At 41.0% G+C, this 23,274-nt stretch overlaps 1 protein-coding gene across 5 annotated transcripts in view; it reads right to left on the minus strand.

Annotated features, from left to right (window-relative positions):
• The window catches only part of tcf12 (transcription factor 12), a 72,280-nt gene that overhangs the window by 13,000 nt on the left and 36,006 nt on the right, over positions 1 to 23,274 (minus strand). For 4 of the 5 annotated variants that reach the window (XM_035152077.2, XM_035152066.2, XM_035152057.2 and 1 more), the window contains exons 7-13: positions 21,085 to 21,217; positions 20,205 to 20,257; positions 5,419 to 5,518; positions 4,652 to 4,791; positions 4,079 to 4,220; positions 3,847 to 3,917; positions 544 to 688 (exon numbers count right to left, since the gene is read on the minus strand). In XM_035152077.2, coding sequence (XP_035007968.1) covers positions 544 to 688; positions 3,847 to 3,917; positions 4,079 to 4,220; positions 4,652 to 4,791; positions 5,419 to 5,518; positions 20,205 to 20,257; positions 21,085 to 21,217 — 784 coding nt within the window. Of the gene's footprint in view, positions 1 to 543; positions 689 to 3,846; positions 3,918 to 4,078; positions 4,221 to 4,651; positions 4,792 to 5,418; positions 5,519 to 10,181; positions 10,442 to 20,204; positions 20,258 to 21,084; positions 21,218 to 23,274 lie in introns of those variants that run through there. The other variant, XM_035152085.2, reaches the window with a different exon arrangement.

Here is a 23,274-nt window from a genome sequence, read left to right on the forward strand (position 1 = left end):
AACCACTTCTCTTTGTTGGCCTTGAGATTAATGTTTGATGTTTCTCATGAGAAACACGTTTAATAAAAGTTGTCTTGGTATGATCTGAAATACTAACTCATAACTGTTGTTTCCACGAATGTGCAGCCTCATCCCAGAATGAACTAAGCTGTCTTTTAGGATGGATTAATGTAAAAATGGCATTAACTGCCCAGGCATAGATAAAGCATGAGGATGAGTACCAAATGATTAGACCTACTCTAAAGCTAAAAGGGGTATTAAATTAAGTTTTGGGGAAAGTTTTCCAACTTCATTCTGCTTGGGGTTTATTCCGAGTAATGCAGCATGTAGATAAAGTAATTAAATGAATTTAAGTCATATTCATGAAGGCCTCCTAATTAGCTCGACTCTTCCAGGACAAGGCTTAATTCTAGCAATGTGATGTGTGTCTGTCACTGGCTTTACAAAGCAGTTTCAAAGATGTATATTTTTTTATCCTACAGCTGGCATCTAAGTGTACATGAGGTGTGTATGATATTAAAAATGGGAGGCGTGGCGGTGTACCTGGCCTTCCAGAGGGGGTGCCGGCTGCAGTCACCACGCTGCCAGCTGAGGCAGCTCCTGCTGTGGCTGTCAGAGGTGAAGGAGAACCCACTGGTGTTGACGGGTTGGAGGGGAAACTACTGCTAGTGTGGTCGGGTGAGTAAATCTGTGGAAACAGACAGAAAGAGAGAGTGTAAGTAAATAATAAAACATCACAGGTCGCTGTTTGGTTTTTACTTCCACCGAGGAGGTTATGTTTCCACCCCTGTCTGTAGGTTGGTTGGTTTATTTGTTGGTCAGTTGATTTGTCTGCAGGATTACACAAAAACTACAGGACGGATTTCCACGAAACTTGGTGGGAGGATGGGACATGGGCCAAACCATTACATTTTGCAATGGATGTGGACAGAGGAGCGTATCCAGGAATATTTTTTTATCTCTTTCTTTTACATTGCGAGATTACACTGCTGTTTTTTTAATTTTCACCGCTTTCTCAGGGTTTAATTTATGGACCTTGATGAGTGATATTTAGGGGATTGATATATATATATATATAAGTGTGTGCAATTTGGTTAATATCTAAATAAAAATCCAGATCTAGCCAGTTGTAATCTGGAGACTTTTGCAGTCATTTGAAATATTTAATTCATTTGAATAATTAAAAAAGCACAATTGGTTGAATTAAGTCTGACAGTCTGAACATGACCCACAGCTGAAAGGTCAGTGTTTTACTCATGAAGAAACCCATAAAAACATGCAGGTTTATAGGGGCAGTTTGTTTTTCACTTGCACACAAGCTCAGTCCCTCTTCGAGTGACTCCAGTTATTATTCCACTGTGGTTTCAAGAAGCGCAGACGCCCAACCTGGAAACCCTGTTAAGCCTACAACAGAAAATATCATGGGCTGCGTGTCAGCCTGCACTAGATTCTATGGTGAGCCAGCCATAGATCAAAATCTAGCAGTATTTCAACGTTGTTTACTCATCTATTACTTATCTATTCAGTCCCTATTTTCTGCATGACGCCACAAACAGAGTCAAATTTACTTCAGTTGTACTGCTGTGATAATCACAGTAATGTTATTGTGTCGGTGCATCCTCTGCTAGGTTACACTGAGGTCACTGAGTTTAAGGATGACATGTCAATCACAAGGGAACGAGGAGATTACATCTTCAGAACTTCTACTGGGATTTCATTTGTTTAAACAAATGCTGGATTAAAGCACAAACACATCCCTGATTCCCCCCCCCTCTCTTTAATAAGAGGATATTGCGCCATAATGGAACATGTCTCAGAGAACTCAGGGTATTATGTGTGGATCCTGACTAATTAGCGAAGAAAAAAACCCGGCAGATCCACAGAGATTTCTCCTCCAAGTTAAAATAAAATTGAGCTTGCAGGAAACCATTTGACTTGTGTGGGGATGACAGAACCCACTCATTATTAATAATCTCCTTATTCAATCTTGATCTCTGGGCTTTAGTTTTTCAATCAACTTGGAGAATCAGGATAAAGGTTTCATGGACGTGTGGAGGAGGAGGAGGAGGAGGAGGAGGAGGAGGAGGAGGAGGAGGAGGAGAGAGCAGCCCATGCCTAAAGGGAGGATGTGACTATATATGTTTTTCTACAATCTCAGTTTTTCTCTCTGCTGAGCATCGTCACTCTCACACACGCAATTCAATCATAAACTAAGAAGGATTATTAATGTGGTCACCACTGGGCCGGAGACCAATGAGCCTCAAAACAAATATTTCTTACTTTCTCAAAGGAAAGCCCCTTATAACTGTGACTTCTGACCCGACAATATATGACTTTCTATTCTTCTCCCCCACTGGCCGCTGAGGTTTGCATTCAAAGTGAAAGATGGCTCATTTTACTGGAATAAATGAAGCTCCACCTCGTCATCAGTTACGCTCCCACAGGCGGCACCGGGCCAATAAGCACGGCCAATTTAAAAGGGCGGAGAACAAAAGCGCCACAATGTGCGGCCCGTGGAGACGAGCCACAGCAGTTATAAACTCCCCTGTGCCCCCTGCTCCAAACACCCTCCCCCATCCACAGTCCAACCGTGTCCATTTCACTTGAGCTTTGTCATGCTAATAGAACTGAGTCTGCAAATATAAAGGACTTAATTTGTTATTACCATCCCCAAAATCTCATACTTTGGATTTTCGCCCCAGTGAGAAATATTCCCCCCCTAAAACGTCCAGCTGTGGCCAGGATGTGTGAAATTAAACTGTTGCTTCATACGTCTAATGTCAGTATGTTAATGCACACATTGTGTCTGTGTGACATGTAAAAGACTATATTGATAAGGTTTGGCAAAATTTATGACAAAAGCAAAAAGTAAAAGCAGCTCCTGAGATATTATTTTTTCCCAGTTGGACAGTATGAGGAGCAGTGAAGGATACGACTTAAAGAAGATAAGAAATACTCCATTATGTTATGTTCAAGTGCATTTTATACTGTTACAATTCAATTTGGTCCAGTTTCGTTAACTTTGACTTGTGTCTCAACTTTTGTTCTCCGTAACCTTTATCTGCTTGTGTCATAATTCTATTATGGAACAGTATAAATATCATAAAGGTTCATGTTCAAGGTTAAATGTTAAAGGAGTGAATGGTTACTCTCAAATCTCTAGTTTCATTTAAATGGCAAATCCCCCTTCTCCCCCATGTTCTCTACTGTATCTACTATGACAGAGCTGCAATAGAGCTTTAGGAACCTTTGATAAAGAAGACAGAATCCAACCATAATTTATAATAATTTATAATCAGTTGATGTGCGATGTGATCAGTTTCCTTCTCTAATGAACCTACAGGGGGACAAACACCTGTTATGATACCTTACAGGATGCAACAGATACCCGTGGATGGTTTTACAAAGTAATCCATTGGTTTAGAGGTATTTTTCATGTACAATTCTCTTTCTTGAATGCTCTTAGTTTAAGCCCACAATTATCCAGGCTTAGGCCAAAAAACAACTCCAAACAACTCCTCTGGGCTTTTTTAATCAGCATTCAGCGGAGCAGTTAATTCTTGGCGTGATTATTAAGGTCACCTTCTTTAGAGACAGAGACACACCATTATTCTGTCTTTGATTTGAGTATATGGGTGTGTTGAGGTTGGATGTCAAACTTGAGGGGATGAAAAGAGACTTCTGTGGTGGTTGACAGGAAAGCCACATTGATGCAACACAAAAAATATTCATTTTCAGATTAATAGAATGAACCATAGTTGTTTAAAATCCAAATGCTGTTAGATCAGGGATGCACATCTGCGGTGAGCCGGACTCAGACAAGTTAATAGTGGAGTTTTGACTCACCGAGGCTAAAGCCTTGCCCAGTGCGTCTCCAGTCTGTGAGCTTCCAGTGGCGTTCCCTCGATTTGCAGCAGCTAAGAAAACACAGACAGAGACACTGTAACAGCAAAGACAAATGAAGAGTAGCCACGGTACACAAAGCAGCTGTCCGACCGCTTGACTTGCTACCTTTACAGAATGCACGTACAGCAAGTGGATTAGAGCAGGTAGCAGAACTGTTAACACGAGAACGTACCCATGACCCCATCGGCTGTGTTGACGGATGCGCTGTGCGCTGCGTTGACGAATGGTGAAGTGCTGGTGTTGCTCCGATGGAAGCTGGACATGGGAGGAAGACTGGAGTTGATTTCTGGAGAGACCGAGTGTGTGGGGTAATTCTGGAAGATTAAAAAAAGAACAGAAAAGCTCAGATTTGGGTCAAAAATGTGCTTTTGTGTGTGTGACAGAAAGAAAAGGTTTTTTTTGGGTCTCTCAATTTGAGCTAAAGAGAGGGCAGGCGGCATCTGCAGGCTCCCTGTGATGCCCAGCCAGCTGAAGCAGGCAGGCAGACAAGATCAGATCAAACGCCGACACAAAGAGGGTCAGCGGTCCCCTGACTGATAATAACCAGAAAACAACTTAAGACGCACACACACTCCCACTAATGGAGCTCTGCTGTGGGGCGGCAGGACTGAAAAATAATTTACAAGCGGCATGTGCTGAACAGTACTCACCGGATACCTTTTGTAAGTGTGACTGCAAAACAGGCTTATAGCAATCAATGATCACATATATGCTTATTTATCACCTGCCGAGCGGTGCTGCTTACCAAACGGTCGTGTGAGTGCAGGCTGGTGAAGTTTCCTGACTGTGGCATGTGAGATGAAGATCCTGCGAGCATTCCCCCATAACCAGACTGGCTGATCCCATTGGGCGAGTTCCACGGGTCAGATGAACTGTGGGTACCATCTAAAATAATAACAATAATAATACAATAATACATCATTTTAGTATAAAATTCATTGAATTGACGGCCACAATTCATAGTTTAGTTGTGACTCAGAGCCGGACAGAGGCTAACCTTCAACCATACCCTTATAACTTTCAAGGAGGGGGTCATCCAAGGCGTACTTAATTTCAATTTTTTTTTACTCATGGGACTGAAACATGACCCTCGTCTTGAACACAGCTGACATAACACAAAGCTGAAACCAACAAAGAACGCTGCTCCTCCGTCTAGATGTGTGAGTCAGCCACACTGAAATAAAGACTGACTACAGACTAAATATTACTGAATACTGTCAAAACAACTGAGTCTGGCAACATCCAAATATTGGAATTGAAAGTATTTCGGTCCAATATTTTTGCCTCTTTATGTCAGTGAAAACTGGTGATGAATTAACAAACCATATTCGTGAAAGCAAAACAAGTCCTTTGGAAATAACACATTAACACACAGCAACAATTGTACACAAAAATAGACATAGGGAACACATTTTGAAACGTGCGTGGTATAAGATGACATTGAAAATAAAGACATCATGTTAAATTCTGTTCAGGTGCAACATCAGATAGGTCTTTGTCTTTTAAACTTACCGAAGAAAGTGCTTGCGAACATACTGCCGGAGGGTTTAGGAGAAGAATAAGACGGTGAATCTCTGTTGTAGTCTTCTGAATTTGGAGATGGTGCATACACCTGCCAGGAGAAAAATAAATATTAACATGCTGAAAAGCATTGAGGGATACATCTCTAAGTGTAGAGTACAGAGGCTTTTATACATAAGGTTGTTGAAATGAAACAAAGATTTCTTATGATTAATGCAAAGTAAAATCCCAATTAAGAATTTTGTCACATAAAAGTATGCTATCCCACAGAGTAAGTAACAACACATGTACTGAACAACACATGAACTGAAGATGTGGCTCTGAACACACAAACACCCACAAACACACAAACACACACACACTTTAATGACTAGCAAGCAGTCAAGCTCATGAAGGGAGGAGTGGATTATCAGGGGTATTTGCATTTCAGATCAACTCAGCCTCTAATGGAAGTATAATGATACCCGCTTACACGCGTCGACTAAATGCCTGGCAAATTACAGCATTTCCAAAGAGGCGGAAATCAAATAAGTGTTTCAAAATCAGCCTGCTTTACTTTCTTTATATTTTGGGCCTGCAAGCTGGTGGTAGATGGAAAGGGGAGGCATAATGGGCACGCTGTTGTACAGTGTGTGTGTGCGTGTGTGTGTGCGTGTGTGTGTGTGTGTGTGTGTGTGTGTGTGTGTGTGTGTGTGTGTGTGTGTGTGTGTGTGTGTGTGTGTGTGTGTGTGTGTGTATGTGCCAAGCTAGGTGGGAGGATCAAAGACAGTGGAAGCCAAACACCAGTGATGTGGTGACTGACTTCATCCACTCCAGATGGAGGGAGAGAGAGGGTGAGGGAGTGAGTCGGAGTGCAGAGGCAAGACTCGATGACCCCGCCGTAGTGTAACACTAATCAGAGGCAGACGTGCCAGCAAGGTTCCACCTGCACGTTTCCAGTCCGAGCCCATCCCTCCTTCAGTGTCCTAACATCACACTCCTCTAGCCCACTCCTCTAAGATTGTTTACCAATGCCTGCAGGTGGGGTGACGGCTACAAAGGTTGTTTACTTGTTTAAGTTGTTTTATGACACAGCGCTGGTGGGAAAAAGGCATCACAACCAAGGTTTATAAATTCAGTCCAATCACTCGCTCATTATATCTGTGTGGAACGCAGCTTAAGGGGGACTCGGGGCTGTTGGCTCTGCTGAGTGAGCAGGACTCCAGTGTGTTGTTGTCTGGGTGTGTAATTAAAGTGCTCTGGGAGAGGTGGAGCTCTCCTGGGTCCTCTGGCTTACACATGTGACCAGGGTTGATAGGAGATCCATGGAGATCTCAGGTTAGCCTCACACACGGGAGCCCAGGCTTTTGTCTTCCGCCTCTGTCAGACGCTCAATGGGCAGCATATGGCAGCGGATAATGCTAATTGTCCTTTTTACCCTGGGCTAACCAGTCAAGACATTAATAAACCATCTCAAACACTGGGTGCCTCATTCCGCCAGCCTATGGAGGAGAGGGCCCGCCTGGGTTTCCTTTTACAAGACCATTAATTAAAAGCCGTCACTCACACGGTTCAGCACAGCAACACAGACCTATAATCTGTTTGAGCTGCAGCGGGCATGGTTTATAAAGGAAAAACAAATATACAACTAAAAATCTGCACCAATGTAATATTCAGGAAGCTTCAATTTAACTTTTCTGATGCATCAAAGCTACATCTGTGAAGAGAAAATATATATTTGCAGATTACATTCCTCCTCAGCAATGGACATATAGCTTTTTAAAACTAATTACTGCCACCCTAACATTTTTCTGCCGACTATACTATATTTATGGTACTACTTTGTAAACTTGAGTTGGCTCTGAGATACAACATTTCACTACTGGTAATGATTGCACTGCCATAAAATATACGACAATAAAAATATTGAAATCTAATTAGACAGTAAGAAGGACATAACTTTATATTTTGGTCATAAAACCTTGCTTCAAATAAAAGACACTGTATTGAGTTATTGGCTCAATCCTGTATCCTGACTTCACCAGACCTCACTGAGACTATATCCTGCACACCTTGTCACACCGTGTCTCACAGCCTTGCGGTACCCCCACCTTTGAAGTTTGTGCCACGCCAATCAAACTATCACATGTCAAAACACAATCTGTCAGCCAGTACTGAGGGTAATAACAGGAAGGGAAGGGAAATATTAAAAAAAAATACAAACTTGGGTAAAAAAAAAAAATCGGGCTATTAGCCAAGAAGCTCAAAGAGAGAAGTTCAAACGCACCCTTAATGGGCTGTCCTGTTTCTGAGCTGTATGTCATTACTTGGAATCGAACCATATCTCTGGGGCATTTTGTTTCAAGTCTAAGTCTAACACACTTCTGTGGTTTAGTTTGCAAAAAAGACACATGACACCTTGTCTTATTATGCAAATAATAAGATTACACAACAAATAATCACAGGTAAATACAATTTTAAATGTAACAGAAGAAAATAGATAAGAAATCTAACTATCTGCAATCTTCCATAAACACCAGTGACACACCCCACAACATTTAGGTCAAAGCATATAATGTTGTATCTGCATCAATATGTAAATGTATGCATGACTTTAGTTGTTATGTAAGAAAAACAAGTAATTTAATATATTTGCTTTTCTCCTTGTAGGAAAATCTTTCATCCAAGTGCACATAGTGACAGAAGAGCAGCCTTCTGGGAGTCTGCTTCTCTAAAAATAGAGTAACAACACAGCAGAATACCTTCCAGTCGCTAGAGCCACAAAAATGTGGTTTTGGCATCGATGCAACCTCATGAACTCCTCACAACATATGTGTCTTATACGTACGGTATAGACACTATGATAGTTCAACACACAGACACCCCCTCACCCCACACCTGACTGTGTTGCACATGTAGTCAAGCGCTCATGCTTGAACGAATGTGCAACATATGTGAACATGAGGGAGATGTAGGGATTAGCTTCTGTTAATGTAAGCATGATATAACCTGTTGCCCTGCGAAAACAATAACAACAAAAGCAGGAGTGTCACATCTAAATGAACACATGTTGTGTCTCTTGTGTTTTTATTATTTAAGATGAAATCTGATGACATTCCACTTGTTGTGGTGGCGACGGCGACGGCGCTGCAGGTCTCTCGCTTCATTTTTATTATTTTTCACTAATAGGCAACGGAAGAAAGATCAGTGAATTTCTCCATCCGTATTGGTTCTGTGCCACCAGCTCACAAGCCAACGGCCCACTGTGAATTCTCCCAGTGCTCCAGATGGTGAGTTTGCTGTGCAACTCTGCCTTACAACAAATTAATGTGGATCAAGTTCATGCAAAGAATGAGTGCCATATTTCTTTTCCCCTTGCAGGGAAACAAAAAAAAAAATTGATGCCAGTTATTTAACAAGTGCTTTTGATCATAAATTTTGCCTATTCGCTCCACATGCTATCAATTTTCTCCCCATCACCAACTGTAACACAAGCCTGTTAATACTTATGAAAAAGATCAAAGTTGTCTTTTGTGCACAGCGAACAAAGAGGAAATGCTGTAATGGCTTATAAGGAAAGTTGAAACACAAGCTTGAGTAAGATGACCTTTTCAATAGAACATCGTTAAAAACCTAACCTCTTTATTGTTCCGTTAGTTGCATATGCCCTTTATGTAACAGCCGAAACAGCACATGCAATGACAGGTGGAAATGTGCCAGTGTAATTTGCTTATGACAGGATCATTACTTAAGGATTACTGAAATGCACGAGAGAGCTTATCTCACTATTGTGAGACTATGTCCTTGAGCGGATTCATCATCCCGCAGAATTGTTTTTTTCAAAAACTTAAAAAAAAAAACAGACTGATCACCTTCTCAAAACTTTCTGCAGCACAAGCTCGACCAGTAACTCAAAACAACAGTGTCACCTCGGTGCCTTCAAGTGCAAGTGCAGGAGAAACACGCATGCACAGATTTACAGGAAAAGATGCATGTATTTACCCAGAAAATAAACATGCTCACACAGAAAATGTTTTCAGAGTGACAAAAATCAAAGAGGTCATTACAGAGAAGTACAGAAATCACATTAGGCTCCCTGTGGCGTCAAGAATGCCAAAATGATTAAAAACAGCTGGAATAAGAGCAACATTGGTGCTTGGAGCTCAATCTGCAAACAGGAAAGTCTAACCTCAACAGGCTGCCTCTTTCCCTTAATCATTCCCAGACTCCCACTTGTTATTATTTCAACCCAGTCTCGGAGCTGAAGCAACCAGCCAGTGAAAATAAATTCAAGGCTGCAAAAAACTTTCTTATTCCGCACCGTTTGATTCTGAGTGTGAGAGAACTTTTTTTTTTTTTTCTAAATGGCATAACTTCTTTTTAAGTGTAGCCCAGAGTGTTTACTTGTTTAGCCGGGGTACAAAAAAGAATATAGAAGCATGCTTAAATAAGTTTATAACACAGTAAAGAGACTGGAACTGCAGCTTTAACTGATGTAATGGAAAAGCCGTAAGAGGAGCCTTGGGTACATGCATCCACACTCTGACTCTGACACACACACACACGCACACACACGCACACACACACACACACACACACGCACAGACATAGGGAACACAGTGCTTTCATTTTAAATAGATAGAATAAGGACAGTCAGATGGACAAGCAGACTGACACCAACAGTCACACTCTCTCTCTCTCACACACACACACTCATTCACTTCTTCCAGATCTCCTCAGTCCAAAACACACACATTCCCAAAGAGACTACTCACCGATTTCCCGTTGTAGTAATACATTAAAGAGTTACTGCCCATTCCAGGGACAGGGTAGGCGCAATACATTATAGCTTATTTATAAGCAATAGAGGTAACACTACAGCAGCACACTGGCTTCCTCTCTAGACATACATCCAAATCGTTCAAAAGGGAGTAATAATTCTTTCAGTACTGGCCTCCACACACACACACAACCCACTCAGAGGAAACTTATGCAAAGCAGGAGTCTACCATTCCACACTGTGGGAAGGGGAGGCTGTCAGAAGGGAGTGGCTCGCGTGGTACATCCCTCTCTTAAGCCTCTAAGTGCTGAGGCACAGAGGAAAAGGACGAGGGGGAAGGGAGGGGAGGTGGGTATGAAAAAGATAAAGGCAAGTGGGTGGGACGGAAAACAAATGTGTGAGCGGATTTAGACAGAGAGAGAGAAAAAAAATGTTTAATTCCGGGCAAAAAAAACCCATGCAGATTTTCTGCATGGGAACCCCAACAAACTGGAACTAAAATAATTTCATTCTAAGCAGGATTTCATTAATATGTGTGATTCAAAGACGGCCAAATGAATGCATAAGTGAGCACAGTGAGCCTGTTCTCTTCAACCTTTTAATCCAGAGCGTCTAATCTTTTTGTTTTTGTGATGATTTAACACGTCTACAGGCAGGCCGGCGTGGGGAAATATGGCTTTTGGGAAAGACAAAAAAGAAACAACAACAACAACAACAACAACAACAAAAACAGCACAACCATCTGGCAACACATTTTACCTGTTCCCACATACAGCTCACACACCAATTAGGAGTCATTAGTGAGAGAAAGAGAGCGGCTCAGGAAAGACGGAATCCAAATCCAGGTAATGAGAGAGAAAAAGAGAGGGAGGGAGAGCGAGAGAGGAAGGAAAAGAGAGATGGACTAAGTATTTATGAAATGTGGAATATGAGAGTTTTGGTGTTGGCAGACCTTAAGCTGAGAAGTGCCTGTAAACACAGAGTTGTAAAGCATGCAACAGCTGCAAACAGGCCGGCATGTGACATCAGAGCAGGCCGGAAAAAAATATGCTCCATTTCCAAAACCCTGGGGGCCTCAGACAGGGGATAGCACTGGAGAGGGAGGGGGGGGGCAAAATCATAGACAACCATTTTACTATAGTTTACTGTCACTGCACGCCACACAGCTCCCCATTACCTTTATCATGTGGGAGGAGGAGGAGGAGGGGAGAGCAAAGGAGAGGAGAAGAAAGGGGAGGCCAGATAGCATTTTCCAGCGAGAGGCCGGTCTGTACAGTCCGACTGGAGCCTTTCATGTCGACCACTCATAGCTTCCTGGACTAAACACAGGCCTGTGGACTCATTGAGAACATCATTGTTATAGAAAGATGAAAGCTCCCACTTCCCTAAGAAAACTAGGCCCTTATTACGCTTTTCCTTTCAGTGCTGTTATTATTTATCCCCCCTTTCTTCTCCGGGACTCTTTAAAACTCATCCAAAAACACTGGCTCGACATGCTGTTACCGCTTTATATCTGGCACCGTTTCAAGATGATGCTCTGAGGGAAATGGTCATGATAGAAGCGTTTGAAGGGGCTTTAAAACAAGTCCAGACACGCAGCAACAGTGTTGCGAGGGAAAAAACACATGAAAGCAGGCAGAAATTGGCAATAATTTGGGAACTCATGCTCACACACATCATGGCCTATTTCTTTGAATACTTTTAATAGATATGCAGGGGTTTTACGTAATGAAACCCTGTGAATGGATGACCCGATGTTGTGGAAAAAACAGTCAGCGTTGGTACATTAAAGGTGGGCGCCACCCACCTGTTCACACCACCGTCTCTAAAGATAATCGAGTCGTCACAAGGTGCTTTTGTTGGATTTTGTTTGGGTGTCAAGAAATGCAGAGCAAATCCATGGGGCTGAGGTCACCCCTGTCTCACTCACGGATTTAGAGATGATGTCATCAGACAGGAAGATTGTTTCCTGCTCTGCTTCTAATTAGGGGAAGGGCTGCCAGCGAGGGGTCTCAAACGCTAGACTGTTTCATCAATGTATTGATTTCAACACACTGCAGGGTTCAGTGTTAAGTTTAGGACCTTATTAACACAACATTTAATGTAATTTACTCAGTTAAATGGTCATATTGACCGGGTTTAAAAGTATGATGGTAAATCATCTATAGTTTAATAATAAATATCAATTAGTATATATCAGTATATATTTATATCAGTATATATACAGCTCAATACAGGTTGTACTCTGTATCCAGAGTAAATGTATACTCTGTATTGTTCATGTTTTGGATTTCAGGCTTATCAGGGTTCTTGTTTTAATTCAATGCTATGAAATCCTGTTATTGCTTTTCCTGTTTCTCCTCCTCTTTACTTGTTAATGTCCGTTAGTGTAACACAATAATCAGCTCCTCATAATCCACAAATAAATCTTCAATCCGTGTTTTACAACTGCACAAATTCTAAATTTGTGTCTCTAAGCGAATATGATATAAGAGACAAGGGGATTTGCAATAAGTCATTTGGTGTCATCAGTTAATAGCAGTTTTATAAGCGTCTTACAGAGAATTAATTTGTGTTAATCCGTGTTAAAGTTCTTTCTCTATCTTTCTGTATCTAAGGTGATCAACATGAGTACAACGATCCAAACGGACAAAGTGCTTTTCTTTCTTTTTTTCTGTTCATACTGATGAAACGTATTTACCCACAGCTGTCACAAAGTTTTATAAAGACTTCCTCATATAGTGCACACAAAGAGATCGTTGAGCTTGTTCGGATCCACTCAGAAAGAGTAAGTGAAGAAACATCACAAACTTGATTGACTGCCTCCTACTTCAGATTTAGAAACTGTCGACCGCGGCCGTCAAACCAAACATTGTCTTTGCTCTCCGTGAGAATTCCTCAGCTCTCATCGGGCCGGCCCAGCCAATTAGCTCGGCCACCCACAGAATAAAGACATTAAGCAGAGAACAGCAGATACTTGGATGTTGTGCCAATGTTTGAACTTAAATGATAAGCTTAATAATAGGCTTACAATTATTTTTAAAAGGAGGAAAAAATGTTTCAAACTGATTTATTTTAACAAATGAATGTAAACAATTTACATGCACTTTATCCATTGTATCTGGTTCTGTTGTGACCATTCATTTGTTTATTTAGCATTTTTATCTTTAAATGTCATATAACAAGAGACACTGCAGTTTGCCATGTGAATGTGTTTAATTTTTAAGGATGAACGATGGTTTAAGCTGTGGAAACATTCTTTTTAATTTAGTGCAAAAAAAATATTAACATTGGTAGGAGTAAAAATCCTCTGATGTCAGTAATAAAACTCTTCTCATTCTCACTTAATGAATCTTATTTAACTGATTTGCATTTTTTCGTATTTAAATTAAATGAAGCAGAAGTAAATAATGCCATCACTTGCAGATTATCCTGTCCTCTGTCATTATACTGGATATACAAAATTGTGCACATCAAAGTCTAAAAATAAAAAAATTTATAAAAAACATTATTTAACAAGTAAATACCTTTTTAGAGTTGTAGAAAATTTGAATAAAGTGGTCGATTAAAATGTTACCATATTAGGTCTAGATATTTGCAGAATTAAATGAATCCAAATTAATTTATAAAATTGACCCATAAAACCGGTTGATTTACACCTTTAGCTGCTGATATCTGTTTAATCTATAACTCCAGGAGTTACCTTTAGTTCTGTTATGCTGCCACTGATAAGCACTGAAATGTGGTGTTGCTGTGATTTCCTAAAATTATATTTGTCACAAAAATTGCCGTAGCTTGTTTTAAACATTGTTGTTTGAATATATAAAGAAAAAGTTCATGCTTTGGACAATGTCTCATTTAAATCATTTCCTACTTATAACAGTATATCATTTGGCAGCAAAACGTTACCATTCCTGCTCATCATCATTTTACTCATGTGCATGTTGCATGCAAGCATTTACACTCATGCCTTCAAGCCTGCAAAAGGCTATAGACACCATAATGGGCACAGCAGTCTTCAAACAACAGCTATTACAAAAGTGTGTCTGACGGCTGTAAATGAATGTACTCTACTAACTACATCCATCCTCCAAGCTCACAGAAATAAAACAAAAAAATTAAACACATCACATTTGTTGGACATCTGCTCTAAACGGTTCACGAGGAAAACTAAAAGTCCTGAAATCTAAAAATATTTTTCTTCCTGACACACAGTTCGCTTTGTTTACATTCTCAGTTTCACACAAACAGATTTGTATTGTTTCACACTTAGGATAAACGTGACAATGAAAATAAGAAGTTGAAAAGAGATGTGAAGAAATAAAGGCGAGAGATAAAGGAAAGTGACGACCGGGTTGATTCAAGAAAAGAACATATGACGGCACAATATCACCGTTTTGAAAATAATATGATTACCTTACCAAGGAGGTTGTTTCTGTCCCTGTCTGTTTGTTCGTTGGATTATTTTTGTTTTGTTTGTTAGAGGGATTACGCAAAAACTACAGAAAGGATTTCCTTGTAACTTGGTGGAAGGATGGGACAAAGGCAAACAAAAAAAACGGTAACATTTTGGTGTGGGTCCAGATCAGGGGGCGGATTCAGGAATTTTTTCAATTTCTTTGAGATTGTGAAATAGAGGGTTTTTTTTGTTGTTGAAATTTTCTCCAATTTTCCAGAGAATTAATGGATCTTGATGGAAAAAAAACACACACATGCACGCAACATATTAAACATAACCTCTGACCTACAGCTGAGTCCTGCATTTAAGACCCTCAGCCAGGACATGAGCTTCATGTGGTTCAGTGATATGTTTTCCTGGTCAGAGCAGTCTGGCTTACAGTGTCTAAATAACAAACACTCTACCTTAGTTATTGCTGACAGGCCGTGTGTTCCTGAGCCTGCCAACGATCTGAAATCAGGTTTTACATTAATGTTGTACACTCACGCAAAGCCCAACGTGAATAATTTACAACAGGCCAGAATGTGAGTAATGACTTTAATCTGTGCATTATTTTTATACTCGTTTTAACTCCTCGCTCTCCTTCCACATGAAAGAGGTCAGGTCTCCGGTTTGTCTGCCTGCTCCATTATCTGCAGCCTCTAACGTCAGTGGTAAATTTCAGCAAACTAAACAAAGATAAACACCAAGCCCAGGAACCCAGGGGTGGCAGCGACTGTTCAGCATCATCCATGTCAAACCACGGGTGTCTATCTAATCAGCCATCTGATGGGGCCTTCTCTGGGGAGCTGGGGTCAGGGCACAGTCTAAACTGTTCTTCCCTGGCAGCTCAAAGAGCTGAACAATTTTATCACCTGCAAATAACACACACGGCCAGAACCAACAACCCTGACATCTGGGAATACTAATACACATTAGTCCCATTCTGTCATGCTTCTACTGAAAAACTAACCCACACAGAACAGTATATTTTGGATACATATCTTCCACCTAAAACAACATCAAAATCTTTTCGGCTGCACATGGGCATCCCAGTGAAGTCTCCACTTGATGACAGCAGATAAAACATTCACTGAAACATTCACTTGACTGTCGGCACCAATTTGAGCTGGGCAGCATATACTGGGTTTGTCTGAGCTTGTTTGCTTGATTTAGCTGCTTTTATATGGATGAGACCTATATTTTAAAAACAACACAGGAATGAAACAAACATCTAAAGGCAGCAGCTGAGAGCTGCAGAGACGGTTTTTCATCTTCAGTGGGTTTGTCAGTGTGAGCAACCCTTACATATCACGTACAGTATTTGTTCCAATGTTAATATCAAGTTCCTCAGCCATTAACATTGGCAGACATATAAGATGTCTAAATGTCAAATATACAATTGTTCTTATTCTCAATTTTCAAATGTTATTTTACTGATTTGTATATTTTCTGCTTATTTCAAACAAATGAGGCAGTTGTGATAAATGTTTTAAAAGCAAATAAACTTGTGGACATCAAGAAAATATAATTCTGGGAAAGGCTTACAATTAAAAAAATAATAATTGGAATCAAGTTACTGATCTTAAAACATTAAAATTACAGTTAGTAAACTAAATTTGATTCCGATATTTGTACTATTCGCTGGTTATTGCCATTTGCTCTATAGTTAAACGTTTGCCCTATTATGCTGTAACTGTTGTAGTCATGTACAGAAATTCCACTTCAATAAGAATATGATAAGCACTGATACATGTGTCACTTCTGATTATATCAAACACTTAAAATAATCTTATCACATGATTAATTGTAGTTTTCAAAAGTACAAAAACAGTTAACAATCACTCTGCTGGCATGCAGATCAAAGTTTGGCCTTGTTATTCACCTCCCGTGGCCTGTTTTAGTTCATTATGCTTGTGTTTGGATTGGCCGCACCAAGAAATAATAACAGTGGACTGGGGGAACAGTGCTCTGTCTCGGGACTGAGCACTGTAAATAATTCAGGATGTAATGGAAAATATTCGTATATTTATTAATATCATTTAACCCCATCAGTGTAAAAGCTAATTGCATTTTTACAAACTATTAAAATTGCATTTTATTTTACATTCAGCTGGGTAGTCCTAAAATGTCATTTAGCCCAGAGACTTATGAAGGCCATTGGCGATCCTGGCTGTTTACATTAGGCTGCATTGATGCATTTCAGTCGCAGTCTGTTCATCAGGTCCTTTTTACTGCGAGTTCTCACGGCCATTGCTCAAAAAGAAGAAACAAAAAGGAGCTGCTCTCTTAGCACCAGGAACATTAGGTTGCTGCTGTAGTACAATACTATGATCTCTTGTCTTTGAGCTGTTAAAGACAGATGGAGAGAGAGACACACACAGAGATAGAGAGAGAAGATATATCTTCTGAATGTCATGCACCAGACAGCGCCGCAAGGAACATCTCTGGGTCTTCAGATTCAAAGCCTCGAGCCCACTTCCCTTCTTACAGCTCACGCAGTAAAAATCTCTCAGAAACAAGGGTGTGTGAGTGATCTGTCAAAATCAAATGTCAATCTTTTTTGTCATCCACACACAGGGTTCTCGCTTGCACATGTCCCTGAGGGGAGCTGAGTCTCAGCCCACCACTTTCCCTCTCTCCTCCTGAAGTCACCGTCTCCAGAGCCAGGGAGGAAGTGTCACATCAAGCCGCTGCGCCTCTGACAAGGGGTTCGTAGACGGGGGGCAAAAAAACACTATATACACAAACTGACACACACAAAACACACACAGACACACACACACACACACACACACACACACACACACACACACACACACACACACACACACACACACACACACACACACACAATGCCCTTGCAGCTTGCCATAAATATCCTACAAGATTCAACTTTCCACCACGAGCAACAACCTCCCACCACCGCCTCCCTCTATCTTCAGTCCTCCTGCCGAACAGGTGCCCACACAGCTGCCCATCAGCATCCCTCAGCATCTCGTCCTGTCTGACCAATGGCAACATGCTCTGTCCTTCACTCCCAGTACAGAGTTCATACAGTCAAGTAATGCAGGCAGACAAGTGTAGCCAAGGTTTGTATTGTAAGGGAAATAAATGGATAAAAGCTTTGATGCATGATTGCTTTAAAGAATTTCAATGTTCTACCCCTGCATTTGGCAAGCCTGAAACACTACTTACAATAATGCTACATATAGCAATGATTTATTAGGTGTATGCATCACACAATTACAACCACATCTGCAGTATCCCATGTCTGCGAGCACACATCCAGCAGAGCACAGAGGAGAGTATGTGTGTGGCTGAGGGAGGAGGGCGTCTGTATATGAGATGAAAAAGCCTTATAAACATTTAAATGTTTGCAATCACCAGCTGGCCCGTCTAGATAGCCTTCACATCCTGGTGCACTGCAGTGTCAAGACCTAAATGCACAGAGGATGTGCTCCCGTAAATATTTTGATTCAGCTCCATCATGTCGTGTACACACACACACATCGCATCACATCATTGGACTTGCAACTTGCGACGCCCATCTGATTTAAAACTCCTACATTTATTTTTAGCCTGAGCGTGGAGAATACAAGCTGCAGGAAAAAAGGGATTTGAAAATGAAATAAATAAATATGAAAATTCCCAGCAGTAGACATAATGATAGGAAGCACTGTGTTGAGTTTTTTTTTTCCTCCAAATCAAGCAGCTATTCAGGTCTCTGGTGAGGCTCTCGTGCTTGCTTACACAAGCAAAAGCTTTCAGTGGCATCTGCAGCTGCATTCAAGCTTTACAGGTACGCTGCAGGCTCTTCACACAGCTGCCTCCGGGAAAGTGGCTCTGGCTCCAGGTGCGCCTTCGCCCCGACACATCTCAACACCACCCTCGCTGAGAGCAACACAAACATGGGTCTGGCCTGATAACCATCCTCGGACATACAGTGATCACCCTCTACAACTGTCACAACACACGTTTCAAGTAGCCCTTAACACCATTTAATAGTTCAGGCATGGGTACCTCACCTCTGACTCCCATTAGCCTAATACCACTATCCTCGAACCTCCTAAAAGCTGCCAGACAAACTCCCACTCAACATTTTCCACATATAGCACCTATCAAAAAAACTGGGTTCATGTTTTCCTTCCTCTGTCGGCAGGTTATAAGAGACCTACAGCCCTTTATTCAACGCTGCCATCGTCATTCTTTCAAATGGGATCAAAGACTAACTGGGATAATTCCCCCAAGCCGCAGGCTTTATCTTCTGAGAAGTACTGAGTGACAAGAAGAAGCTGTATTTTATCCCATGCTCTGTCACTGTTTTTCCCCATCTAGCATTGTACCGCTTGATTGTACTCTTATGAGTCACAGAACCGCACCTGCGCCCATGTGTTAAGTACTGACAAATAAAAGCCCAGCGTCCATTTACACAACAAAGAGATGTAACCCGCGAAGCAGCCATTCCGTGCCCCCCTCCCTCCGCCTGACAAGACCTCAAATATATCACTTACTTAAGAGGAAGGCAGCGCACGTTCCTGCTGCTGCTGCTGCCAGGGACTGCTTGTCTCCCTCATGCTCTGACAAACTTCTTTTCAAATACAAATCCAGAAACAAAACACATGCCAGCCTTTTATGTTCCCCGGCCTGTTCCATATTTGATTTCAGAGAAACAGCAGCAGAGGTGACGATTATCAAAGCTCTAGAAGGCAAATCCAGTCTCAGACTCCCCCACCACAAAAAAGAGACAGATAAACCTTTTCATTGTTTAAGGAAACAAAAGGGTGGGATTTTGGTAAACCAGTTGCTTTTCATTAAAAAGGAAAAAAATATATCATTGTCTGGTACTAGTTTGAGGAATTTAAGCCAAGGCTTCATAAAGCCTTTGCCAATCCGCCATGGTTTTAACAATGAACATCTGACTTAGTGATTTATGCATATTAATGAACTCCGACACCCCCTGTCTAAGCAAATGCAAGCTGAGCTCCACACTTTCCTGCATCCTAATGGTTTCTGCTCCACCGGGATCATTACCAATTGAAATTTCAGATATTCTGTGCTATTAATCTCTGTCTGTCCTCCTGTTCGGCTACGTAATGACTAATTAAACATCAAAAGAGCAGAGCTGGGGATCCGCTCTGACAGCCTCTCTTTCTCCCAGGAGAGGCTGAGAGGAGGCTAGACTGTGACAGCGCAGCACTGAAAATCAATCACCTCGAGGTACACATGTGTACGCACGCACGCACTCATTCGTGCACGTGTACACACACACAAACTACAGAACTGTACACTACAATGTACCTCACAGACACTGTTACATACAACGATATAACTACAAGCATGTTTACAAGAAACATGAAAGAATTTTAAATCAACAAGCATCACTGGTGTCACTTTGTTCAAAGACCCAAGAAAAACAACACAACTGAATTCCCATCCAAGAGGAGTGGTTAGTGATGTCAAGAGCGATCTTTGTGCGAGAGGGGGTGAGTGTGAGGAGCAAAGATGTGTGTGTGTGTCTGCTTAAGTAAGCTCACTGTGAAATCTATTTATATGAGAGGTAGATGATCTTCCACTCACAGATGAAGGCAGGCCAGGAGGGACCTTGCGAACCTTTTTTGTTTGTAGAGGATCTGTGGAGAGATGAAAGCACATCCACTCATTCACAGGCGAAAAGGAAGCGACTGTCAATGTGCCCTAAACAAGCCCTAATTCTGTTTCCCCCACAACACGGCAAGAAAAAACTTGGTGAATACATTATGACTCCCCCACACAAACAACTGCATCTTACCAGAAGTGTTTGCTTTTACAAAAATGTTACATTTCAACTTGTCTTATTTAATTCATTTTAATTTAATTTTTAATTCATTTTAAACGAAAAGAGCTCAGCACCGAAGACAATGTAAGAGGTTGATACACAAGCTGGCAGGAGGATTTTTTTGATGATTCAAATTTTCATTATTTTTGGAGCCTTAGGTCCCATTCAGACTGGATTTATTTCTCTAGGGCAGGTGGGGTGGGCTTGGCTCTGGTCAGTGATTTTAATCCTGTCTAGAAAGCACACCAGTCAAAATTACATTTACAATTACCTACTATTTTAGCAGATTTACTCATGTAATCTAAATACGGTGTCTTCAAGAGCGACATACTTTTATTTTTATCTTCTTCTTACTATTTCTACTCCTTCTGCTTTTTATTTTTGATTTAAATTGACTTTTGAATTATGTTTAAAAATTTTAATTTATATTTAAATTAAAAACCGAATCCCAAATTTTGCATTCCCAATATGAAACAATGGGTTAAGGAGCACAATGAGTGCTATGTTACATAAGATAACATTTTCTAAACACCTAAAAGTTTACACTCATTCCTAGAGACACTGCAGAAACATTTTTAAACTAGACAATTATTTCTAAGACATTTGTTGTCAACACTTTCATTGGAAAGGAAAGGAACTGACCAATGGGTGGTGGGTCTTGTAGAGAACGTCTTCTGGGATTGGCCCCCGTGAAGGAGTAGAACGGAGCAGCTGACTTCCCCGATGGAGCGACTGCACTAGGATTCGCCAACCCAACGTCCGACCTTAGAGAAGACTGCAGGATAAAACACACACACAGCTGCTTTAAACTAAAAGAAAAATAAATAATCTTGTTTTTTGTTCACTTGACTGTGGTAAGAAAATAAAACTTTTATCGCCAGCTGGCAACATTAAGCTGGTATGTCAGAACATTTGTTTCCTGAATATTGCAAAATCCTGAAAATCATAAAAGCAGTGTACTTTCTGTAAATAACAAATATCCTAATGTCCTTATAAAACACTACATGAAAATGAAACCAAAAAATATTGTTATTAATGTACAAATGTGATATGTTACATGCATGTAAATTCGGCATCATCTTTGCCAACCTTTGAGAGTTTACCATGTCCTTACATCACCAATATCTATTTGACCTCTCCAACCCCAACCAACTGGGTTAAGCGGCCAATTAAGAGCTTGGTCTGATTAGAGTAATCGGCTGCAGACCCAGAGAGCAGGGATCATGTGAGCGATGTGTAGTAGTTGGCTCAGAAACTCCCCTAACATGCCCTTTTAAAACCTCAGGATTGACACAGTGACCTTACAGACCTTTACAGTAGATGTCTGATCTTCAGTCGACGTTCACGTCAAACTTCAGAATGACTTTGACATGACATCGTTGAGTATTTTTTTGTTGAAACAAAAAGCGGCCAGTGAGCTGTCAGTGGGCAGATGGAAACTTTTTGATGAGAGAGCTCAGAGGAGAAGGACCAAACAGAGAAACTAAAGTGACTTCTAACCACTATTTTTATGATGAGCAGAAAAGCATCTCAGAAAGCACAACACATTGAACCTCGAGGCAGAGGAGCTACAACGGAAGAAGAACATGTCAGATTCTACGTCTGTCAGCCAAGAATAGAAAGTCTCAAGCTGCAGTGGACACAGGCTCAGGACCCCGGACAGTTTAAGACTGGAAAAATGCAGCCTGGTCTGGTGAACCTGGATTTCTGCTGAGGCTGCAGATGGTGAATCCATGGATTCAACCTGCCTTGTGTCAACAGTCCAGGCTGGTGGTGGCGTAACGGTGTGGGGCAGACTTGCTGACCATATGCATTCTCTTTTGGCCACACGTTACTTTCTTCTATACTTCCAACAAGATAATGCTCCATGTCACAAAGCAAAATGTGTCTCTCAAACTGGTTTCCAGAACATGACAAGCTCAGTGAACATTAGCCGCCTCCCCAATCACGAGATCTGAATCCAATACAACACCTCTGGGATGTGGTAATGAGAGACCGGCAGCACGAAACTGCAGTGAAGTCAACATGGACCAGAACCTTGTGGAATCCACACCACGAACAATTGAGGCTGTTTTGTGAACAATTAGTCTCTAATAAAGGGCTCAGTGAGTGTGCACATAAAATCTAAATATGCTATAGCAATTTTTTTTTAATGATTTCTCTGGGTCAGAGTCAACGTAATACAAATGTAATCTTTGTAATCAAAAATGAAGCCCTGCAGCAGCACAGCATCTGTTTTTTTATATAAGCTGTTCAGACAGGAACCACCAAGGTGTCATGAAAATTTGACAGACTGTCTCTGACGTAGACTGAGAACACATGTGAATTAGTTTTATTAGCCAATAATGAATTAATGAAGGTGGTTGCACTTGATTCTGAAGTATGTCATGCAAGAATCAGAAAATCTAATTCCTGCAGATTGAATCATTTTTTATTGATAAAACTAGTTTAACATCTTAACATCTCAAGATTGTAAAATTGTTCATGTAATATGCAGAGTGTAGTCGGAGAGTTTGTGACACAAAAATCCAGAAATTCACATCTGAAACAAAAATGATTTGCAGCTCAAGTGAAGGCGTCTGAGAACTGACAGGCAGAACTGAGGGAATGAGAACATCTGACTTATAACCTAGCAATGCTCTTCTTGTGGACTCAGAAATCACATGACACATTGGGTTATTTGTGTGTCATGATGTGCAGTGGTTGGTTACACATGGCAACCTGCCAGATGGCAAGTGGATCGTAAGATTAATTGCCTTATTAAACTATGAGGCTTAACCAATTGACACACACTGACTGCACCGTTATATATCGGGCAGAAAAGCAGGATAT

This window comes from Hippoglossus stenolepis, chromosome 1 (genome assembly GCF_022539355.2).
Source record: "Hippoglossus stenolepis isolate QCI-W04-F060 chromosome 1, HSTE1.2, whole genome shotgun sequence".
NCBI lineage: Eukaryota > Metazoa > Chordata > Actinopteri > Pleuronectiformes > Pleuronectidae > Hippoglossus > Hippoglossus stenolepis.